The sequence below is a fragment of the Orcinus orca genome, chromosome 14 (genome assembly GCF_937001465.1).
Source record: "Orcinus orca chromosome 14, mOrcOrc1.1, whole genome shotgun sequence".
Classification (NCBI taxonomy): Eukaryota; Metazoa; Chordata; class Mammalia; order Artiodactyla; family Delphinidae; genus Orcinus; species Orcinus orca.
The window spans coordinates 68,484,457-68,509,179 of NC_064572.1; the positions used below are offsets into that span (position 1 = coordinate 68,484,457).

General features: G+C 41.1%; 1 protein-coding gene across 3 annotated transcripts in view; it reads right to left on the reverse strand.

Annotated features, from left to right (window-relative positions):
* SORCS1 (sortilin related VPS10 domain containing receptor 1) overlaps positions 1 to 24,723 on the reverse strand; it is a 558,796-nt gene that overhangs the window by 193,776 nt on the left and 340,297 nt on the right. For all 3 annotated transcript variants that reach the window (XM_004265869.4, XM_004265870.3, XM_004265868.3), the window contains exons 4-5: positions 24,409 to 24,567; positions 1,848 to 1,921 (exon numbers count right to left, since the gene is read on the reverse strand). In XM_004265869.4, coding sequence (XP_004265917.1) covers positions 1,848 to 1,921; positions 24,409 to 24,567 — 233 coding nt within the window. The remainder of the gene's footprint in view (positions 1 to 1,847; positions 1,922 to 24,408; positions 24,568 to 24,723) is intronic.

The window sequence follows — 24,723 nt, forward strand, 5'->3', positions numbered from 1 at the left end:
CACTTGAAAGCAGGACTTAAGGAATGATTGGTCCCTCATACCTTCTCACTGGCAAAGCATCAACTTCATTTCCAGGTTAAACCAGGGGAACCACATTAATTTAGTTTGGTCTTTTATTTATTTATTCTCTGAGGCCTTTCTATGAACGTATGACACCCAGTAAAAGAGAAAAAAAATGTGGACCTGCTTTCCAAAAAGTGACTTTATAATTTACAGGCAAAACACATGGAGATGCAAGGTATCTCATGAATAAGGGACAGAATGAGGAAGTGAGGAAGAGAAGAAATGCTGATCAGAGAAGGGAGACGCAGTGACAGCTACAACTGAATTCCTGGAGAAGGGCATCCAACTTAGATGCCAAAAACAAAGCTTCAGCCATTCCTGAGTGGGAGCAGCAGGGAAGAGGTGAGTAAGTTCTGAGCAACAGAAACCCTATTTAGTTATCAATGTCTCTGTGATGCGGGAAGAGAAAGTATCTTTCCATATAGAAGTCTCTGTGTGTTAGGTTTGAGCCAGTTTGTTTGCAAATGACTTATCTTTTACTTTTTCAGGCAGTTTCACTAGTGTTTTAAGAGATTTATCTGTTCTCTGGCTTTCAAATCCCACAGGGTCTTAGGGCAGTGTTTGAAAATAAGAAAGATAAAAATGCATTCCTCTTAGAAGTGAGAGAATTGGAGTGGTGGGGGAAGCTATTAGGTACATGGAAGTCCCAAGGCATGGTGAGAGGCAGTGTGATTTCAGGAGGAGTAAAGGGGAGACAACTTTTACTGTCCTAGCTGCAGGAAGCTCATTGGCTCCTAAAAGGTCATTGTGCCAATGATTCTCAATGATGTGAACAAGGGATATTTAAACTCTTGTCTGAGCTAGTTCTGCAGGGCACTGTTTATACTAGCAGAAGTCTGGAAACAACCTAGATGCCTTTTCCATAGACAGATTAGATAAATTAGGATAAGGCAGAATCACGTCTTTCATAGGGTTTAGGTTGTAAATTCAAAAGGGATTGATAAGTAATGTCAACATTACACTAGAATACTTTGTACTTTGTTCTTATTTTGCTGGGATCTAGGCCCTTGGAAACTCAGAAGCTAAAAGGAACTTGTATTATCCCTTCTTTTCAATTGTAGTAACCCAGAGAGGGAGGCCACCTCTAATTTAACCAGGGGGATGGGCTCAGAAGGTAAAAAAAAAAAAAAAAAAAGAGAGAATATTACTTTCTTTCCCTCCTTCTTTTCTGTGTTGTTCAAGCCACACAGTCTATGGTATTTTGTTATAGCAGTCAAAGCTGACTAAGAAAAAACAATTACTAATATGTATATTTATATTTACACGTATTTAGTAATTCAGAGAACATTTATGGAAAGATAAGTAAGAAGTTAAAAACAATGGTTGCGTCCCATATGATGATGAGAATGTCTAGAAGACTTGAAAGCAGGAATGGGAAGAGGATCTGCTTTTAGACTAAATAAGATCTACTTATTTACACTGAAAACCTTTATATGAACATGCCGTATATGTGTATATCATGTTTTTAGTAATAAAAGTCACTATTAAAATGTTCTTAAGTGTCTGTCTCAAAGTCTCATCAAAATATAACAAAACAACAGTTACAAAGCCCCTGTTGTCCATTAATCTCAGTTATCTATGTTGGGTTTGTGAAGTGATTTATGACACTGCTTTAACATTCCCTTAAGATGTTTACCACCCCAATGTCACCTTCTGCCCTAGGGGCTGTGTGCGTAACCCAATAAGAACAGAATTCACGTGAGAGTTCTGGGTGAGGAAAAGATTCCAATGCTCATTTTCACAGGTGATATCCTAAATGTGCTAGAAAACAGAGTGAGACTTACCAGTAGAACCTGTTCGGTATGACCCCTTCCTGGATAAGCTGCCACCTTCTCCCAAATTCAGCAGAACTGTATAACTGTGGACAACAGAAAGTATTCAACACCATGACTTTACGGTACACTGAATGCACAAACATCAGTTCACTGGATTATTATTATTAACAAGAATAATATCTACCATTTATTTAGCACCCATTCTATGCCAGATGAATGCTCTGCATATCAGTTCTACTCCCCACGTACATTCTGCAAGGCAGACATTAATATGCCCATTTTACAGTTGAGCAAACTGAAGCTCACAAAGATTAAGTGATTTGTTGGAAATCACATGCCACTAAATATTAGAGTGAACTGGGATTCATACCCCGTTTTGCCTGGTGAGCTGTACTGCTGGCCCCAGCATAGGCAGACTGTTGTCTGGAATACAAAGAAGTCCAAAATCTAGACCTGGCTCTCAGAAAGCCAACAGTATAGCCAAAACCTGACTGATATAATGAGCATGCCACCAGTGATAAAGGAATGCAAAGGAAGGAGACTCAGAAGTCAATGAGGGATGCTTCCGAGATATGTGGGGAGTCAACTGGGATCTGAATGAATGGCAGAATTCAAACTGACAAAAATGGGACGGGCATTACTCACAAAGGGAACAACGTGGGTCAAAGGTGAGAAATGCAGGGACGGTATATGAATAAGCCCGGCTTATCTAAATAAATTTAGATGAAAATGTTGAGGGCAACTTGAAAAAGGCTTTGAAGGCCAAGTTAGGGAGACCAGAATCGATCCTGCAGGGAAGAGGAGCCAGTGTTGGTTTTTTAAAAAGGAAGCAGGCTCTAACAGCAGCTCACATGGACTAAGGTCTTACTATGATCCAAGTGCTTCTCCTGCATTCCCTCATTTAATCCGCACACCATCACTCCCAGTATTATGGCCATGTTACTGATGGTTATTGAAGATTTCAAGTCCAGTAGCTACACTGCTTCAGTGCTTTCCAAGGGCCACTGCAAGGAAACACTTCTCAAGAGACAGGGTCTAACCCTCCAAATACTCCTTCCCCTCCAAAGGTCTTTCTTCTCCTACATCTCGTTCTTCATTGCTGGCTTGCTCCATACCCCTGCTCTTCTCCAGTAATTTTTAGAGCACCATGGAACCTTTTCTGCCTCTAGAAGTGTCCTCTGATGGCAGCCCAGAGATTCCTATTACTCTAGGTATTCTGGTTCCCATGGACGTTTGGCTGCTGATTCGAAAAGTATCATTTGGAACATCTCCTTCCTATGTGCCTGGTCTGTAACCCACTCACATCGCAGTCGTCCACCACTGCATTTGCCAAATCCCACAGTGAATGCATGGTGAGTCACTCTGCACTGAGTACTATGACTTTCCTCCCTCTCCATCCCCAGCGCTCAGTGAAGGGTCAAATGAGTCACCAAGTGACTCACCAAGGCTGCAGATGTACCAGCCATGTCCAAGAAATAAGTCAGCTCAAGTGGGTACTTACTGACCCTTGGAAGAGCTTGCTACTACGACATTGTATCCACTGGATCAGAACACATCCTGAAGTCAAAAACAGGCTGAAATATTTGGCTACCAAAGCGAGCAGCTCACTTGGCCCCAACTACAGAGTATTTGGGCATCCGGCCAAGAAGAATCTGCGGCTTCTTCTTTCAAGTCTTATTATTTTTCTCTGCCCCATCATGCTTGAGGGAGAAAGGTTTCCTGGGTACATTTCATGCTTGATTCATTTTAAGAGCACCAAGGAGAAACGCGGAGACAGCTCCCCTCCTAGAGACGACAGAAGATAAGACAACATCCTCCCTCTTGATTCAGAACCCAAGCAGCCAGAGGGTGCACGTCCTGCTTCTTGTTTCCCAGCATGTCCTGAACACTTGCATTTTAATATTCACACTTGGATTACAACAGCAAGCACTTGATCCGGAGTGTCTGATACTTCCTCTCCCCTTGCACCATCTTTTTTAATTGAAACCCAGAGCTGCACTGCTTTCTACAAGTTTAAAGGAAACAGAGATCACACCACTGTGTGTGCCTATATCTATTTATAAATGTATGTTAATACCTATATTTATATACAAAGATTTATGCAAATGTAAGAGAATCAGGGGGGTTTGAAATAATAATAATTCTCTGTGAAGGCTAGACTCGCCACATATATTCTGAAAATCATATATAAACTCTGAGCTCTCCTAAGGCTACACCAAGGGATTGCCATCTCTGCCTTTACACAGAATTCATCTCTGTGAGGAACTGTTGGGTTCCAGCATCTGTGTGTATATATTGTTTTTCCTCTATGTCTTTTTTAATTGATCCCCCTAGGCTTGGATTCAGAACCTGTGGACCAGTCAGGCATGTCCCATGATATTTGTTTTTATCCTCTTCAAGGGGATGCTTTGTTATTTGTGAGCGTCCAGAGGCCCCTCAAGCAGTGGGTACACCACACAATCCAATAAACCAAGCCTCTCTTACTAGCTCAGTGACATCTTTTATAGTTTCCTATCGCAAAAGGTACCCTTTAGTGTCAGTGGACTCCCTTTCTCACCTTTCCATTCACACATGGGCACATGCCCCCTGCCATGCCTTCACTGGTGCTACCCACTCTGGCAGAGGTGGCTTCAAGACTTGCCTACCTCAATGCCAGTCTTCTTTTTCAGTCCAGATCAGAGGACATCTTTTCTATGAACCCTCTCCTACACACCGAGATTTCCCAGTGGCCTCATTTCCAAAGAATTACGGCCCAAGGAATGCTATCAAACTGTAGCCCACATGTTTATATTTAACTTTCTTAGTGACCTTTCAAGAGAGCCTCTTATTAATGCAAGGCAGAAATTCCTTCCTATCTAAAATCACTCAAATAGCTGCGATCACTCACTGCCTCTCTGATGAGATCACAAAGTTTTTAGGTGCCTGGAATCCCATCCTTCTGTGTCTATAGAGCGCCTAGCACATAGCAGATGATGCAGGTAGAAAAAAAAACTATTGGCTTTACATCATGCAAATTACCTAGCAATGGATCTACCTAGTAAAACACTCAGGTTTCCCAAAGGACAGACAAAGGTAATTTAGCAGAGGAATATGTTTTACTTCCATGGATCCATAGCTAGAGGTCTGTACCTAAAACCAACAAACAAAACTATAAATATCAGTACATTTGAAACTTGCAAAGACTTGCAGGCAGGGTCTTGAATATTCACCCCTAGACAGAGCTGCTCTATACACTTCACCTACTGTTTCAAACCTTTTCTCCCTGAGAAGTTAATTGTCCAGCCTGATGTTATACCAAGAAAAGAAGAAAACAACTCACAGCCATCCAAGATAATGGGCTAATTAAACCTGCAGAGTCTGGCAGCAAAGTTTTGCTCCACTAAAAACTGCGATCAAAGCCTTTTTTACCCAATGACTGTCTCAGCCACCAGTGGAAGGCTTTCCGTGTAGAACGAGTCAATGTCTTTTAATAAAATTCATAGTGTTGGCAGCACCTAAGTAAGATTTATTTCCCTCCCTGTCTCTCTCCAGCGCCAAGGTTTCTCAGTTCTGTCAGAACACAGAACTAAGAAATATCATTACTATCTGTCACATCAGAGAAGACATCGGCCGCTTTCTCCAGCAGTGCCAAGCCTAGAGAACGAATGAGGTAGAAAGATCAGGGGGAGGAAGAGAATATTTCTACTAGTTTTAGGAGAGCGCTGCTCATCTACTAACCCTCTGTCATGAACCCCCAAAGGCCATTCTTGGAGGGGTTTAGTTTTGTTTTGTTTTCCTAACACTGGTACAAAATATTGGGAAAAAAACGGAGTAGACATTTTAGAAAAGGAGGGAGGAAGGATTCTGGTTAACTAAGAATGCAGGGCAGACAATCCTTCCTGTTTAGAATCACTCTAAACTAGCTGAGACCACTTCCCCATCTCAGTAGATACAACTTAATGGGCACAAACCCATTGTTCATCTATGCTCAAGACCTATTAGCAGCCTCAGGGCCCAACCCTCTACTTCCTTATTATGCTGGTCTGGGGCTGTCAACACTTCTTGCCATGCTCCTCCTCTGAAGATTTAGCCCATCCTTCCTCCCTTCCTCCCTCCCTTTCTTTTTTCCTTCCTTCCTTCTCCTATTTTTTTTTTGACATCACTTACATTGACTTGTTTTCTTGCCATCTGCCTTTGTCTGCTATAAGAAGAGTGCAGATAAAAATACAGTTAATTGCAAAGGATTCAATTTCAAGGGCTGGTTTTATTAGGAGCTTTTAACCAATTGTACAATCATCTCTGTTGTCATGCTCCAGAGGGCTGCAAGTTGGCTGAGGGGCACAGGTTCCAAGGGAGAATAAAGAGAGAGGCCACAGCAGGACAAATAGCTTGGAGGTGGGCAAAAGTGAGATTCATTGACTTTGCTCAGGATACCTAAACTATAGCAGATTAAGATGGGCTGAAAGAAGTGGGGTATGAGAGCAGCTGTTTCCAACTTTCATTTTCCATCTTCTTACCATTCACATTTTGGTTGAATCCCTAGCAGAGTGGCATCTTTCTTTGAATAGAAATTCCACTTCCTTGTGTTAATGCAAAAGCTTGCAAGCACCACTGTCTCCAAAAAGTCTTCTCAACAGTTCTAAATCAGATCAGTGCAGCCCCTCATTTTAGATTGTTAGATAGGTACACATTAGGAATTTTCTTTTGCAGCTAGGAAATTGGTGCAAGGACACCATTTGATAGAAGGTAAGAGTGACAGCATGTTTCAGTCTTTGGTTGATGGGATTGGATGCTTTCACCACAAAGGTCCCCACGGTGACTTTCCCATCAGGAGGCAGGTCCCTAGGTCTCCCCCACGTGGGCTCCTGCAGAAGTTTCCTTGTTGGAGGAACACTTCTTGCAGTTGGTTCTTTTCAAGGTTGCCTGCTCCCTCCCCTTTCCTTCTCTGCCCTTAACATTTTAGAGGCAGGAGGCTTGCAAACTGCCCTTCCTGAAAAGGCTGACAGAAAACCCTGCCAGTTCTATCTGATTCGCTTCATCCTAATATCGCCCTGCGGATGGCCTGGGTGCAAAGCACTCTTCCACCTCATGCCTCTCCAGTTCTCACTGCTGTTACTGCATTCTTTAGCAAGAAAGAGATGGGACCTTGAGGACTTCGAATACATTTCTAATGCCGGCCCCCAAGGCATTGCAAATATCAAGCCCTTCCTCCCCCAGCCTCAATAGGAAGAAAATCAGTCCAGAGAAATCCATGGTCTTCAGAGATGAGCTCTGCTGCTCTAGTTGCACAGCACAGGAAGCCAGCACCCACTCTTAGGGGAAATCACATTATAAAGGACCTAAAACTCCACCCAGCACTGACACAAGCCTTCTCCTTGGCCGGTGGGTACAGGGAGAGATAGAGAACCATGATGACCCATCCCAGACCAGCTCCCCCAAACCCCGAGAGATGTAAGTTCCCCAGAGAAAAAGCTAGCTTCTCAGGGGATATCACACACGAAGTATCGTAAGTGTTGTTATATTTTGTCCAGAGTGTTATGGTGGCTTATGTAAGACAGGAAGAAGCTGGGGATCTGCCAAAGCTTTCAAGGTGGGACTAGGAATACAGTAAAAAGTTCTTAATTTGAAGATGTGAGAAAAGAGTGTTCCAGGGCAAGTGGGTCAGTCTGAGCAAATAAACAGAGCAGCCAAGGTTAGGGCGGTATCTTTGTTCTTCTTTTGTCAACTGCAAGAGACCCAGTTTGGTGGAGGTGCGTAAAGGGAAGTGAAGTGGGAGTAGAGGCTATAAACATGGCCTGGGAGCAGACTGGATGAATGCAATCCTACCATAACTTGCGGGGAGCTAATGGAGACTGTTCCCAAAGGTCAAAATACAAGGGCACCAAGGCTGAGCGCTCAGGCTTTGCTGATGAAGAGAGAGCAGGAATGATGACATGTCACCGGCTCCATCAATCTCTCTGAAGGCTGGATTTATCAAATCTGTCACTGGCCATTCCCCAGCTGTCACCGAAGTCTGTCACATACCCCATAGTTGTGTTTGGCACTTTGAGGCAGGCTTGGGGGATTCGACATATGGAACTGGGGCTGGCTGGGCCACAAGGGTCAATATGTGGCTGTGGACCAGTTCAGTTCACGGACTCTTCCTGTGCTCCCACGTCTGGAGGTACTTAGGGAAATGTCAAATGGACTCTCGGCCTTAAAGCTCCTATAATATAGATATGGAAATAAATGGAAGATAAGTAAAATAATTAGAAGCTAGTAAGGATCTGTATCACAGATCCCCAATATCAAGACACTGATGGGAAAAAATGAATAGCCCTCAATAACCATGTAATCATCCCATTATTTAAATGAATATATGATGAAGCTCAGCAGGTTTTGAGAGACAAAAATAAGCAGGAGGAGAAAACTGTCACTTGGGACATAACTGGAAGTGTGCCTCTGTTAAGATGGATCCATTAGCCGTGTGAAGATGGAACAGAGGAGAGAGATCAGTTAGAAGGTGACTGTATCAGGGCAGGGAAGAGATGGGTGCCTGGGTGAGTCAGGGCCCCTGGGTGTGGGAAGAAGGAAAGGCAATAACAACAACAATAACAAGAATAATAATAAACAAAATTTTAAAAGGAAAAAAAATCTGACTAGAAGTAGAGCGTAAGAGAGGGTCACATTTTTTTTAAATTGAAATATAGTTGATTTACAATGCTGTGTTAGTTTCAGGTGTACAGCAAAGTGATTCATATATATATATATATGTGAATGTGTATATATATATATACTCTTTTTCAGATTCTTTTCTATTATAGGTTATTGCAAGATGTTGAATACAGTTCCCTGTGCTATATACACACAGGGAACTATAAATTTTGTCTTAAATTTGAATGATGGGCTTTAGATGCTTTTCTGGAATATCCAGATATTTAATCTAATCATTCCAAGGACTACTGATTTATTTTTTATTTATTTATTTATTTTTGCTTTTTAATTAACTTATTATTGAAGTATAGTTGATTTACAATGTTGTGTTAGTTTTTGGTGTACAGCAAAGTTGTTCAGTTATATATATGCATATATATATTCTTTTTCATATACATATTCTTTTTACATATATGTATTCCTTTTCATATTCTTTTCCATTATAGGTTATTACAAGACATTGAATATAGTTCCCTGTGATGTATAGTAGGACCTTGTTGCTTATCAATTTTATATATATAGTAGTGTGTATCTGTTAATCCCAAACTCCTAATTTATCCTTCCCCCCACTCCCCTTTTCCCCTTTGGTAACCATAAGTTTGTTTTCTATGCCTGTGAGTCTGTTTCTGTTTTGTAAATAACTTCATTTGTATCATTTTTTTAGATTCCACATATAAGTAATATCATATGATATTTGTCTTTCTCTGTCAGACTTACTTCTCTTAGTATGATAACCTCTAGGTCCATCCATGTTGCTGCAAATGACATTATTTCATTCTTTCTCATGGCTGAGTAATAAACAGTCCATTGTGTGTGCATGTGTGTATGTGTATAGCACATCTTCTTCATCCATTCGTCAATGGACATTTAGGTTGCTTCCATGTCTTGGCTGTCGTAAATAGTGCTGCTATGAACACTGGGGCACATTTATCTTTTTGAATGAGAGTTTTCATCTTTTCTGGATAAATGCTCAGGAGTGGGATTGCTGGATCATATGGTAGCTCTATTTTTAGTTTTTTAATGAATCTCCAGACTGTTTTCCATAGTGACTGCACCAGCTTACAGAGAGGGTCACTTCTGAAAGCTCCAGTCATTTTACCTCGGCAGGGTGAGATTCTACATACAGACCCCTGGGGCCAGAGCTGGTGCAAGGTTGGAAGAGATGAGCAGGGGTCACAGTGTTTCAGTCACAAGCTGGTCTGAGGGTTCACAAGGGACTGCTGTCTGCCTGGGAAGCAGCCAGGGGCAATGACCCTCTGACTTGCCGGTCCCTCCCTCTCCCTTCCTCTGCTGTGTGATCTTCAAACAACAGTTTTCTCTCTGCTGTGAAACTCAGCTCTTGAAATGTGTACTAGTGCATCTGTCAGAGGGAACAGGTCTCACGGTAGGTTGGAGAGTGGAAAGATGGTTACATAAAAATAGAAAAAAAATTGGCAATTAAAGAAAAGGAAAAAAAGAAAAGGATCGCAATGGCTTTTGTAGGGAGGCAAGCGTTTTGGTGCAGCGAGGACTGAGTGAAGAGGGTCAAACCTGGATAAGACTCCTGGCTCTACCAACCACCTTGGGACTTTTCTTAACCTTTCAGAGCCTCAGATTCCCCCAATTCTAACTGGCATAATGATACATCTGATGTTTCATGTAAGAATAGAGTTGAGGTATCAGTGTGAAAAGTCTGGCATAAAGCTTCCCACAGAGTAAAAGGTCAATACTAGCTCTCACGCTCTCCCCTTTCTGCTGATTATTGCCTCTAGCCCGAGCTGTCCACAGGCCCTGAGGAAAGGAGGAATGGCAAGGAGAAGAACTTGTTATTGCTTTTTTCCTCCTGACTTTCAGGAAGCCAAGGAAGGACCCTAAACAATGCATCCACGTACCCAGCCTCTGAGGTTGGATACTGCTTAGCATGGCCTTTCCTGGAGTAGCTGAGGCTGTTCGGCTTTGGATCACAAGTCTTCTTGTTCTGGGACATTTTCTCATCATGACTATACTTAGATCAGCCAGGCAGGCATTGGAGTTAAGCAAGTCAAGAGAGTGAGAGCCTTTCAGATCAGAATTTGTGACTCTATCTCATAGAATTTTTTCTTAACATCTTTATTGGAGTATAATTGCTTTACAGTGTTGCGTTAGTTTCTACTGTATAACAAAGTGAATCAGCTATATGCATACGTATATCCCCATATCCCTTCCCTCTTGCGGCTTCCTCCCACCCTCCTTATCCCACCCCTCTAGGTGGTCACAAAGCACCAAGCTAATCTCCCTGTGCCATGCAGCTGCTTCCCACTAGCTAGCTATTTTACATTTGCTAGTGTATATACGTCAATGCTACTCTCTCCCTTTGTCCCAGCTTACCCTTGCCCCTCCCCATGTCCTCAAGTCCATTCTCTACATCTGTGCCTTTATTCCTGTCCTGCCCCAAGGTTCATTTAGAACCAATTTTTCTTTTTAGATTCCATATATATTTGTTAGCATATGGTATTTGTTTTTCTCTTTCTGACTTACTTCGCTCTGTATGACAGATTCTAGGTCCATCCAACTCACTACAAATAACTCAATTTCATTTCTTTTTATGGCTGAGTAACATTCCATTGTATATATGTGCCACATCTTTATCCATTCATCTGTCAGTGGACACTTAGGTTGCTTCCATGTCCTGGCTATTGTAAATAGTGCTGCAATGAACATTGTGGTACATGATTCTTTTTGAATTACGATTTTCTCAGGGTTTATGCCCAGTAGTGGGATTGCTCGGTCGTATGGTAGTTCTATTTTTAGTTTTTTAAGGAACTTCCATACTGTTCTCTATAGTGGCTGCATCAATTTACATTCCCACCAACAGTGCAAAAGGGTTCCCTTTTCTCCACACCCTCTCCAGCATTTATTGTTTGTAGATTTTTTGATGATGGCCATTCTGACTGGTGTGAAGTGACACATCATAGTAGTTTTGATTTGCATCTTTCTAATGATTAGTGATGTTGAGCATCTTTTCATGTGTTTGTTGGCAATCTGTATATCTTCTTTGGAGAAACGACTATTTAGGTCTTCTGCCTATTTTTGGATTGGGTTGTTTTTTTTTTTTTTTTGGTATGGAGCTGCATGACAGGCTAGTATATTTTGGAGATTAATCATTTGTCAGTTGCTTCATTTGCAAATATTTTCTCCCATTCTGAGGGTTGTCTTTTCGTCTTGTTTATGGTTTCCTTTGCTGTGCAAAAGCTTTGAAGTTTCATTAGGTCCCATTTGTTTATTTTTGTTTTTATTTCCATTTCTCTAGGAGATGGGTCAAAAAGGATCTTGCTGTGATTTATGCCATAGAGTGTTCTGGCTAGGTTTTCCTTTAAGAGTTTGATAGTGTCTGGCCTTACATTTAGGTCTTTAATCCATTTTGGGTTTATTTTTGTGTATGGTTTAGGGAGTGGTCTAATTTCATTCTTTTACATGTAGCTATCCAGTTTTCCCAGCACCACTTATTGAAGAGGCTGTCTTTTCTCCATTGTATACTCTCGTCTCCTTTATCAAAGATAAGGTGACCATATTGTGCGTGGGTTTATCTCTGGTCTTTCTATCCTGTTCCATTGATCTATATTTCTGTTCTGCTGCCAGAACCACACTGTCTTGATTACTGCAGCTTTGTAGTATAGTCTGAAGTCCAGGAGCCTGATTCCTCCAGCTCTGTTTTTCTTTCTCGAGATTGTTTTGGCTATTCAGGGTCTTTTGTGTTTCCATACAAATTGTGCAACTTTTTGTTTTAGTTCTGGGAAAAATGCCATTGGTAGTTTGATAGGAATTGCATTGAATCTGTAGATCGCTCTGAGTAGTATAGTAATTTTCACAATGTTGATTCTTCCAATCCAAGAACATGGAACATCTCTCCATCTGTTTCTGTCATCTGTAATTTCTTTCATCAGTGTCTTATAGTTTTCTGCATACAGGTCTTTTGTCTCCTTAGGTAGCTTTATTCCTAGGTATTTTATTCGTTTTATTGCAGTGGTAAACGGGAGTGTTTCCTTAATTTCTCTTTCAGAATTTTCATCATTAGTGTATAGGAATGCAAGAGATTTCTGTGCATTAATTTTGTATCCTGCTACTTTACCAAATTCATTGATTACCTCTAGTAGTTTTCTTTAGGATTCTCTATGTATAGTATCATGTCATCTGCAAACAGTGACAGCTTTACTTCTTTTCTGATTTGGATTCCTTTTATTTCTTTTTCTTCTCTGACTGCCATGGCTAAAACTTCCAAAACTATGTTGAATAATAGTGGTGAGAGTGGGCAACCTTGTCTTGTTCCTGATCTTAGTGGAAATGGTTTCAGTTTTTCACCATTGAGAATGATGTTGGCTGTGGGTTTGTCATATATGGCCTTTATTATATTGAGGTGATTTCCCTCTATGCCCACCTTCTGGAGAGTTTTTATCATAAATGGTGTTGAATTTTGTCAAAAGCTTTTTCTGCATCTATTGAGATTATCATATGTTTTTTATCCTTCAATTTGTTAATATGGAGTATCACATTGATTGATTTGCATATACCGAAGAGTCCTTGCATCCTGGGATAAACTCCACTTGATCATGGTGTATGAACCTTTTAATGTGCTGTTGTATTCTGTTTGCTAGTATTTTGTTGAGAATTTTTGCATCTATGTTCATCAGTGATATGGGCCTGTAGTTTTTTTTGTGACATCTTTGTCTGGTTTTGGTATCAGGGTGATGGTGGCCTCATAGAATGAGTTTGGGAGTATTCCTCCCTCTGCTCTATTTTGGAAGAGTTTGAGAAGGATAGGTGTTAGTTCTTCTCTAAATGTTTGGTAGAATTCACCTGTGAAGCCGCCTGGTCCTGGGCCTTTGTTTGTTGGAAGATTTTTAATCACAGTTTCAATTTCAGTGCTTGTGACTCGTCTGTTTATATTTTGTATTTCTTCCTGGTTCAGTCACGGAAGGTTGTGCTTTTCTAAGAATTTGTCCATTTCTTCCAGGTTGTCCATTTTATTGGCATACAGCTGCTTGTAGTAATCACTCATGATCCTTTGTTTTTCTGCAGTGTCAGTTGTTACTTCTCCTGTTTCATTTCTAATTCTGTTGATTTGAGTCTTCTCCCTTTTTTTTCTTGATAAGTCTGGCTAATGGTTTATCAATCTTGTTTATCTTCTCAAAGAACAAGCTTTTAGTTTTATTGATCTTTGCTATTATTTCTTTTGTTTCTTTTTCATTTATTTCTGATCTGATCTTTATGATTTCTTTCCTTCTGCTAACTTTGGGGTTTTTTTTTTTTTTTGTTCTTCTTTCTGTAATTGCTTTATGTGTAAGGTTAGGTTGTTTATTTGAGATGTTTCTTGTTTCTTGAGGTAGGATTGTATTGCTATAAACTTGCCTCTTAGAACTGCTTTTGCTGCATCCCACAGGTTTTGGGTCATCGTGTTTTCATTGTCATTTGTTTCTAGGCATTTTTTGATTTCTTCTTTGATTTCTTCAGTGATCTCTTGGTTATTTAGTAGCATATTGTTTAGCCTCCATGTGTTTGTATTTTTTAGTTTTTTTCCTGTAACTGATATCTATTCTCATAGTGTTGTGGTCAGAAAAGATACTTGATATGATTTCAATTTCTTAAATATACGAAGGTTTGATTTGTGATCCAAGATATGATTTATCCTGGAGAATGTTCCATGAGCACTTGAGAATAAAGTGTATCCTGTTGTTTTTGGATGGAATGTCCTATAAATATCAATTATTTCCATCTTGTTTAATGTATCATTTAAAGCTTGTGTTTCCTTATTTATTTTCATTTTGGATGATCTGTCCACTGGTAAAAGTGGGGTATTAAAGTCCCCTGCTATGAATGTGTTACTGTTGATTTTCCCTTTTATGGCTGCTAGCATGTGCCTTATGTATTGAGGTGCACCTATGTTGGGGGCATAAATATTTACAATTGTTGTATCTTCTTCTTGGTTGATCCCTTGATCATTCTGTAGTGTCCTTCTTTGTCTCTTGTAATAGTCTTTATTTTAAAGTCTATTTTGTCTGATATGAGAATTGCTACTCCAGCTTTCTTTTGATTTCCATTTGCATGGAATACCTTTTTCCATCCCCTCACTTTCTGTCTGTTTGTGTCCGTAGGTCTGAAGTGGGTCTGCTGTAGACAGCATATATATGGGTCTTGTTTTTGTATCCATTCAGCCAGTCTATGTCTCTTGGTTGGAGCATTTAATCCATTTACATTTAAGGTAATTATCGATATGTATGTTCCTATTACCATTTTCTTAATTGTTTTGGATTTTTTATTGTGAGTCTTTTCCTTCTCCTGTATTTCCTGCCTAGAGAAGTTCCTTTAGCACTTGTTGTAAAGCTGGTTTGGTGGTGCTGAATTCTCTTAACTTTTGCTTTTCTGTAAAGGTTTTAATTTCTCTGTCGAATCTGAATGAGATCCTTGCTGGGTAGAATAATCTTGGTGTAGGTTTTTCCCTTTCATCACTTTCAATACATCTTGCCACTCCATTCTGGCTTGCAGAGTGTCTGCTGAAAGATCAGCTGTTAACCTTACAGGGATTTCCTTGTATGTTGTTTGTTGCTTTTCCCTTGACGCTTTAAATATTTTTTCTTTGTATTTAATTTTTGATAGTTTGATTAATATGTGTCTCGGCGTGTTTCTCTTTGGGTTTATCCTGTTGGGACTCTCTGCGCTTCCTGGACTTGACTGACTATTTCCTTTCCCATGTTAGGGAAGTTTTCGACTATAATCTCTTCAAATATTTTCTCAGACCCTTTCTTTTTTTCTTCTTCTTCTAGGATGCCTATAATTTGAATGTTGGTGCATTTAATGTTGTCCCAGAGGTCTCTGCGACTGTCCTCATCTCCTCTGGTTCTTTTTTCTTTATTCTGCTCCCTGGCAGTTATTTCCACCATTTTATCTTCCAGCTCACTTATCCCTTCTTCTACCTCAGTTATTCTGTTATTGATTCCTTGTAGAGTATTTTTAATTTCAGTCATTGTGTTGTTCATCACTGTTTGTTTGCTCTTTAGTTCTTCTAGATCCTTGTTAAATGTTTCTTGTATTTTCCCCATTGTTTCTGAGAGTTTTGATCACCCCTACTATCATTATTCTGAATTCTTTTTCAGGTAGGTTGCCTATTTCATCTTCATTTATTTGGTCTTGTAGGTTTTTACCTTGCTCCTTCCTCTGCAACAAATTTTTTTGTCATTTCTTTTTTTTTTTTTTTTTCTGATGGTTGGTGCTGCTTTCCTGTCTTACTGGTTGTTTGGCCTGAGATGTCCAGCACTGGAGTTTGTAGGCAGTTGGATAGAGCTGGGTCTTGGTGATGAGATGAAGACCTCTGGGAGGCCTCACTCCGATTGATGTTCCCTGGTGTGTGAGGTTCTCTGTTAGTCCAGTGGTTTGGACTCAGAGCTCCCACTGCAGAAGCTTGGGCCCAACCTCCGCCCTGGGAACTAAGATCCCACAAGCTCTCAGGCTGAAACTTCTTTCCAGGGACTAAGTTGGAAAGGAAGGACTAATTTCTTTAATCAGGAGCACAGCAAGAGGGCAGGCATGCAGGCCCAAAAAACCATTCTTATCCACTCTGATTCTGATAGTATTATTCTGGTATATTAATCACCTGCTATTCATAGTCAGATTATACTTTGCAATCCAAAAATGTTAATACACTGACTGAACTCACCATTCTGGCAAGAATCCTTTATATCGATAAATACTGAATTGAGGCCTATGTTCTTCTTAACTATTTACCTGGAGTAGTGGGATATTAGTACTTGAACCATTCATTATGATTAAAATGTCCTTGTTGCTCATGAAGATTAGAGGACCCAACCCTTCGCTCTGTTCAGTGGCCACCAACTGGATCCTTAGTTTCACTTAACTTCTTGGAAAATGCATGTTGTTGTTCACAAAGAGAACAGGAGGGTGGTGAGGCAATGTATCACTTCTTTGGTAATAAGTGTTGACATGCAGCAAAAATCGATTGAACGGAACCGAGGTGGTGGCAGTAGCGATGGCTGGAGGGGGGACCCGGGTGGGAGCAGCAGGGGCGAGGGAACCCACTCCACCGGCTCGGGAACTAGGCTTTTCTCACTTGAAGGGAAAAGGAGGTGTGGAAAGGGGCCAAAGAGCAAGCGAGGATGGGTGTGGGAAAGGGAGGTGAGGAGGGTAATTCTCCCATCTGGAAGTCCTGGGAAAGCCCTCTCATAGTATTTTATATTAAGGGTCTAGCTCAGTAAAGGGACCTGGTCATTTTAGAAGGGTAGCTGACTTCTGGTTTCTCTTCCTCTTGCCAGCTATGAGATCCTGGCTGGGCCTCTGGATCTCTTGGAATACCTCATGTGCCATGTGTAATCTGAACTTACAATATCCTATTGTACTGAAGAGAGGAAGTTGGAAAAGATAACATTTAAAAAAAATTTTTAGTATGAAACCTACAGAGTCATAACTTCACAAAATATGTCTATTTACAAGGACAAGACTCCCTCCTTCTCAAACCACTCCCCTCCTTGGCAACACTGCTGGCAGCAGCCATGCTTGACAAGGCAGGATACATGAAAATGTTACCATTACTGGATTCTAAAGGGCCACACTCAGAGATAGTTTTTTTCTGGATATCCCTCGAGCTCAGTTAAGAAAGAGGTCCATGTCCTCTTAGGATGTCAAGTGTCCTTCAAACCTTCCCAGACTGGTGCCTGGATTAAGGAGGCATCTTAATCCATTTAGACAAGTGTCGGTGGGTAGAATAGATCAAAATAACTGGCTAAAAAATTGCACAAGCAAAAATGTAATTTACTTCAAAGTTTAAATAGCTACCAAAAAGCATAATTCTATCTGTCCAAACCTTAACCCCAATCACTCATTCAAAAATGTCCATTTCTCCTTATTCTTGTAGCTCATTTCGTTCAAATTTGGGAACAGGTAGATCAAACTGCTTCAGGTAGCAATTGAAAAATAATGATACAACCTGGTTAAACAAGTTAGCTAAAGTGAACACAGGCCTTCCTCGTTTGCATAAGATGGCATTTCAGCTGGAGAATTTGTTTTATAAACAAGCATTGGGGTTGACGTTCAGCAAGCTCCCTGGTTTCCACTCTAATTGCCAGTTTTGTACTTGAATACTTAAATTATTTACCTATTCATGAGATTAGAAATCAGCTCTGACATTGGGAAATTTCAAGCACATGGAAATCTTGCCAAAGCATGGTATATACCATTCCACATATTTCTTATGAATAACTGAGTGCCTTTTAATGTAGTGCCTTGGGAAACGTGATGGCATTAGGTAGGTATCAGCTTCCTAAGTGTTTGTGCTTGTGCAGAAATCATTTGAATATCCCCAGGGGGTTGAATTTGAAGGATCCATTTATCTTTTATTTCAATCTTGCCCTTTTGACATTAAGGGGATGCTAGGTCTACTCAAAAACAAACAGAGTTGCTGTAAAGGTAAATACTTTAATATGTAATGGCTTATTGTTATTATAATCAATAATATTTCTGAGTACCATATATTGGTTCTTGCTTGCTCTGTTCATTCTGGCTCAGTGGTACCTTTTAGTGATTGTCTAAGAGGATATTCAACATTGGCTAAATACGTATAACGTCACGTATGGGAAAGACACCGGATTACGGCTAAGGAAGCCTTGCGTCTAAACCTAGTTATGCCACACCTGGTGGCTCTCTCCTAGGTCTTTGAATAATACATTGGCTGGCATTCACGTGGTGCTAGCCATGTGCCAGGTTCTGTGTTGAGTGTTTTACATACATTATCACAGCATCCTCAAACAGTCCTGTGAGCCAGGTACTGTTATTGCTTCCACTTCACAGCTGGCGAAACTCTAAAAGTTAAATGACCTGCTGAAGGTCACATGGCCATTTGGAGGGCCTGACAGAGAGCTGATGTTCCTGCCTCACTTGCTGCGCTGTCTATTGCTGGTGAGAAACCAATATGACTCAGTTTTGGAAAATGCTGACATCTCTTCCCTTATATCAAGCAGTCATTATTTCCCAGAGAATTCCTGGCATTCAAAGCTGTCGTGATAAACAATGGCCATCTTTTAGTGCTCAGTCAGGAAAAGTAGGAAAGATTAAAAAGAAAGTTGTGTTTTTTCTTTTTTGTTAAAGAAATGTATATGAAACTGTTTAAGTAAAATTGCAGGACTGGTAGAAAGAAAGAAGGGAGAAAGCTAAAAGCAGTTCTTCTTATAAAAATTTACTTTTATGCAAGTTACTAAAATTCTATTGTATGCGCTCAAACACACTGGCAGTATAATTTTCCTTTTCTATCAATATATGATTTTAACTCAAACTCTGCCTTCATTTATACAGAGAATGCCGCTGTTAATATTTAGGGTTTCAATTATTTGTGAATAGGGTTTCCTTATGAAAACGTGCTTTCCTCCTTTAAAGCCATGTTTTGGTTTTAAGTGTATCTTACACATATTTACCAAAATACTGAAGGTGAGGCCACCGTGCAAGCCTTAGGATTTCTTATTTCTTTCATAAACTTTGATACTTTGGAATATAGAGGAGAACAGAGCTCCTACAAGCTCCCACATGGTATTACTTGGACTGCTGACTCATAGGGCTGCAGAACAAGTGAGACAACACAAACTCATGAATATTCTAGAACTGCCACAAAATGAAGGGTGACCCACCAAACTGTCCTAAGGGTTTTGTCCTCCCTCCACAGAATTAATCACTCATTTGCATGCATTTTTTTTTTACTTCACAAAACAATGGAACTTTTCCTGAAATAAAACTGACAGGAAGATCCATGAACAGGAGAAAAACAAAGATAATGGGAAAGACAGAGAAATCAGCAAAAAGGTGATCTGGGTACTAAGACAAGGCAGCAGATGAGGTTGACTTGCCCTGCACGGCTTTCTGTTTTAAGTTTTTAAAATGTCATATCTCAAACAAAGCAGGATTACTTTTCTCGAAAAACTCTGAAAAGTCTGGTGACATTGAATGAGCCATCCTTGGTGGCAAGAACAGCAGGCTGGAGCTCACGAAGACCCCCCACCACACCCCACCCTCCTGAATGAACACCTCCTCTCCAGTTTCCCACAACCCAGACCCAGCCGCCGTGTTCAGTTAGTTGCTTGCTTATCTGTGTAGGAACCGAGTCCACGGTCTAGAAGGACTTGGGCACCCAGAGTGGGGAGAAAAAGCTCACTGTGGAGGACTGGAGAAACGTGGACCCTCCTGCTTATGGTCAGGGGCAGCAGGTACATCTGTAGGAGAGGCCTTGCCCCCTGGATAAGCCGAGCAAGGGGGTCTCTCCTCCCCAGCTGTGAGGCACTCTGAGTCCCAGGAGCGTTCACGTTGGCTTCACAACATTGCAGACTCGCCCCTACACAATTCGCTCCGCAGGGTAACCCCTAACAGAGAGGCCCCGAGCCCAGAGCCCCAGGATGGTCAGCAGAGCTGAGGTAGATGCTTATTCTTACACATTTCTCCTGTGTTTTTCTTTCAGTCACATCTGTGTTTTGTTTTCACTCATTTCCACTGTCTCCCAACACACCATGTTTAGTGACGTGTTTGAGACAGACTGAGAGATGCCACTGGAGGCAATGTTTCATAGCACAGTTTGTACACTAGTTTATTGCCAAATTAAAATAAAGATGTAATCTGGCACACTTGGCCTGCTGCTAAGCCTTCCTTGGGTGGTTTCCTGTACTGAGGCAACAATGTGGGGGGAAAACAAGGAAGGAAGCGGAAGCTCTGTACCTCTGTTCTCCTGGCTGCTTGGTTTCCAAATGCCAAGAAACAAAAGGAAGGAGAAGAATGTTTGGTTTGCCAACTGCTTAATTACAGAAATAACAAAACTAAATAATGGAGAGTGAGATGTTGGGGGTCCTGGTATAAATGCTGTGGAATTCTTCACGGCATCCACAGTGATTCACTGCTGTTTTGTAAGAAGCTTAAAAGGTGTGACTGTACATAACAGGTATCCCTCTGCCCATTTGGCATGAAGTTTCCATAATGTCTATAATGCTTATTTTTCTGAAAATTCCAGGGCTTTCCAAAGGCACATCCTCACATAGACCCTTCAGAGGCCAAGGAGTCTATCGCCTGTGTCTATACCATGGAAGTCCCCCAACAGGGCTTTTAAAGAAGTCAAGCTACTTCTTTTAGAGTTTCAAAGGGAAAAAGGTCCCAAATCTCTTCAGTCATTCTAGTGGTGGCTGGAGAGTCACATGCTCATTCAAAAAAATTTTACCTCTTGGCAATCACTTACATCTTTAATATCACAGGTAGATTTCTCTAAGAAAAAATAAGAAAAAAGGCTAAAATATCAAAATAACCTAATCTTATGAATTTTGAGAGCATTTGGTCATACACATTTCTCCCTGATTAAAAGCATTTTTTTTTTTTTTTTAAATCTGGCTTCCTATGGAACGATGGCCAGTAAAACTCTATCTTGGGCCAGAAAGCACAATCTGTTCAACCAAACTCTTTTGAGTCCCTTAAAATGCTCACATCAAAAAGCCTCTACTGAGAGTCCAGACACTCGAAACGAAACGCAGCTGGAGCAGAACGCCATGGACCACATGGGCTCTTTCCTGCAAGCCAGGGATCCAGACTTTGTCTTCAGGGCCCTCAGAGTCTCATTCACTAAAGGTGAGAGAAAGCAGTGGCAGGGAAATAAGGGAAAAGTAAAGGTGGCTATGTATTCAAAAGGGGAGTGTATGCCTCAAAAGACTGACAGCAAACAAGGGAAGAGAGGAGAGGAGGACAGTGCACAGGTGAGTGCTGACGGAGCTGCCACCTCAACGCAATAACTTCTAACAGACGGTGCTGTCTACCTGAGGATTCTGTTCACCACAGGCTGGTTGAAAACAGCATCTGGCAAAGGGAATCCTAGCACCAAAGCTACCTACCATCTTTGCTGAGAGTTCTGCAACAGTAGCAACTGTCACAGACATATTGATGAACAACACTTACATGAAAAAATAAGTGTTCCCGCTTCCAAAAGTCACTGGCCTGCCAACACTAGCACAGGGCCCTCCTTAGGGCCCACGGCTGCATCTCACCAGGGTTCAAAGCTCCGTGATTCGCGGGTGATTGCCAGCTATTATTTCCATACCACTGACCTGCTTGAGTGGCTACAGACCTTCTCCACTTGACTTCGGGCCAACACCACCAGCTAATGGCTCATTGGATGGCTGCAGCCCACTCCACTCCCCGCTAATGCCCCACTCCTCATGCTGTGATTCGAGCTCTGATACACGGAGCCCTTCCCCAACCCCTACTCATTAGCAGGTGATCTATAATTCTTTTTTCCCAGGAAGATTTCTCCTTCATTCTCTTCTGGAGAAACAGAGAGCTTAGCAGAAACGCTGGCTTCTGCCCCTTTGCTAATCTCCCGATATCCCCATCCATTTAGTAGTGAACCCTACTAAATATCATATTCAAATTCCAATTGCTGAACTTAGACATGTGACACCAATGAGTGGTTTTCCCCTTTGGGAAAATTCATTAACGTCTAAGATTTTTGGTTTGTTAGCTACATACAGAGCAAAGACTGTTAAGGCTTCTTCTACCTCTAAAATGATAGAATTCATTTGGTCTATGGTCACAAAAGATACTTTTTGGTCCTGACCAAGCCTACTGTGATACCATCCTAACTGGTCTTCTTGGTTTTGACCTCACAGCACCATAGTTCATTCTAATATTACTACCAGATTAATCTTTGTAATCTATAGCTCTGAACACATAATTCCACTGACCAAAATGTTCAAAAGGCTCCTAATTGGGAAAACAAAAATTATTTTGCCCAACAGTCAAAGTGGTCCAAAAAAAATTAAGATTAGGTTCCAGGAGTACATGTATAATTAACTTGCCCAAATTTCAGTTTCAGCCAAATAGACACATTCACAATCCTGTTTACATGAGTTTTCTAACTTTACAAATTTATATTATTGTTTATGACATCCCTCTAGTGCAAAACGCGCCCCCTCCACCCCCCACAGAAATACGACAGTCATTAAAGTCCAGGTGAAATCATTTTATAAGATCTCCACCTCCTAAACTTGGGCTGCCAATTTCATATAATCCATCCAGCTACTCTGACTGGGTATCTACCATGTGTGAATGAAGAATCTATCTGCCTTTTTAGTCCCTCTTAGACTACTGAACTCACATGCATTTATATTCTTTCCCTAGATGGAATGAATACTCCTCGATATAGTTATTTTATACCAACAGTGCCTCATGCTGAGCACATAAACAGACATGGAGTCTAATATTTGTGGGGTTTTTTTGTTCTTTTCAATCTCATTGGAAGTGCACCTGCAATTATAACTATCCACACAAACACATTTTAAGGCAAAGAAAGCCAACCCCAAGTACCAATTCCCATACGTGGCTGAGTCGGAGCCACATGTCCCAACTCCTCCAGAGTTATCCACTCTGCCACAGTGCTCATGGCATCACTGTCTGAAGTACTGGCACAGGAAGGGTTAAATTTTGGGGCATCTCCTCTGACACCACTGCAAAGGTGCATAGTTTTCATTTAGCCAGGTAAATCTGGCCCTCAGTGTGCCTCTGGCATCAGGGGGAAAATTAACCAACTGTCAAATAAAATACAAAAACCCAGTGGATTAAATGACTAATACTCTTGTGTCCTGAGCTGCTCAGCTTTGCCTCTGGTAACTGCACCATCCTGGACTAGATGCACTGTGGCTTGACTCCAGGAATGAAATTGTACATTCTGCTGAAAGGGGAGTCAGGCTGCTCGAGAGGAAAAAAATACTAATTGTAAGCCTTTCCTATTTTTAGGCTAATGTGCATTTTATTTGGCAGTAAGGGCAGGTGCGAATAAAACTCCAATCCTGAGAATTTTAATTTGCTTCCTCAAAAATGCTCATGTCAGTAGAGACCCTGAAAAGTTGTTTATACTATTCCCCTCCCTTCAGGAAGAACCCCATACGTCTATACCAGCTCAGACGGTTTTAACCCTAGAATATTCTCCTCACTCAGGCAAGTCTAGTTGTTCTTTAAATGTATGTAATTTGTAACATATAATTCCTCTGAGGGTAATTCTCAGGATGACCTCACTGAACCATGCATTTCACAAAGAGCATTCGAACATTTTACCTATTTCCCTTTTGCCTTTTATGGCTACAGCCTCTCTCACATTTGCCTTTGTATACTTTTTGCCTCTAATTCTAATCTGATTGTATTTACTGTTGCTAGCCTTATATTCTACCTGAAAATGTAAGTTCCTTAAAAGCTGGAGCTACATGTATTTTATAATGTATCTGCAGTACAGAGTACATGATATATTTTATAGCATTTATCCCATAAAATACATATACATATTGCGTGTGCACGCACACACACATATACACACAGATAAACATATGATAGCATAACTTCATTCAATGCCTTCCTAAAACGTAGACCTATCCTTCAGCCTAGCCACCAAGAGAAGAAAAGTCCTGAGATTGCCTGATTCTGAATGTTATCTATGCACATTTCTCTCACTATTTTAGCATATCACTAGCTAATGTTCTTCACTCTTTCAGGGTCATCCTTCCCTTTAAGGCTCTGAGAAAAGCTATGGGTTCTTAATTCCAAAAAAAAAATGATCACATCTCACATACAAAAAGCACTGTCTCAAATTCCATGGGGGTTTCCTGATGGCCTGAAGCTTCCAGGTAAGAACTGCTCCTCCACAATGTCTTCCTTAGGGTCTAGCTTTTCCTTTGTGTGCTGTTTCAGATGCTTACACAGCTCAAACAAGCAACCTGAGATCCACATTGCTGCCCCTCGCCCCACCGGCACAGGGTTCAAGCTGCTGCACAGAACAACCTGACAGCTGAGAAGAAACGTAGCGATGACTAAGTAGTTGTCTTTCCCTAGGACAACCGTGTACCACAGTCTCGAACAAGGGGACCACGCTCACCTTTTGGTCTTGGCTGTAAGCCAGAATCCAGTCCTCTTGCTTGGGGTGGAAAAGTAAGCTCTGGATGTAAAAGTTCAGCCGGTACTTTTGATAGGTTGCCCCTTCGTCCGAGCTGATCAGTAAACTGCTCTCAATCTCCGGGTCTGTGAGCAACATAATCTGCGGCAGAGAATTGTTCAGGGAAGAAAAGAACAGAAAGTTAAGTGTGCAAATTTACGAGGCTTAAAAATGAGCTAAATGTTTGACAAGGGAGGGAAAAGGAACAGGCAAAGAACGCTTGGCCAAACAAGGACCTTGACTGTCAGGTTTGCTCTC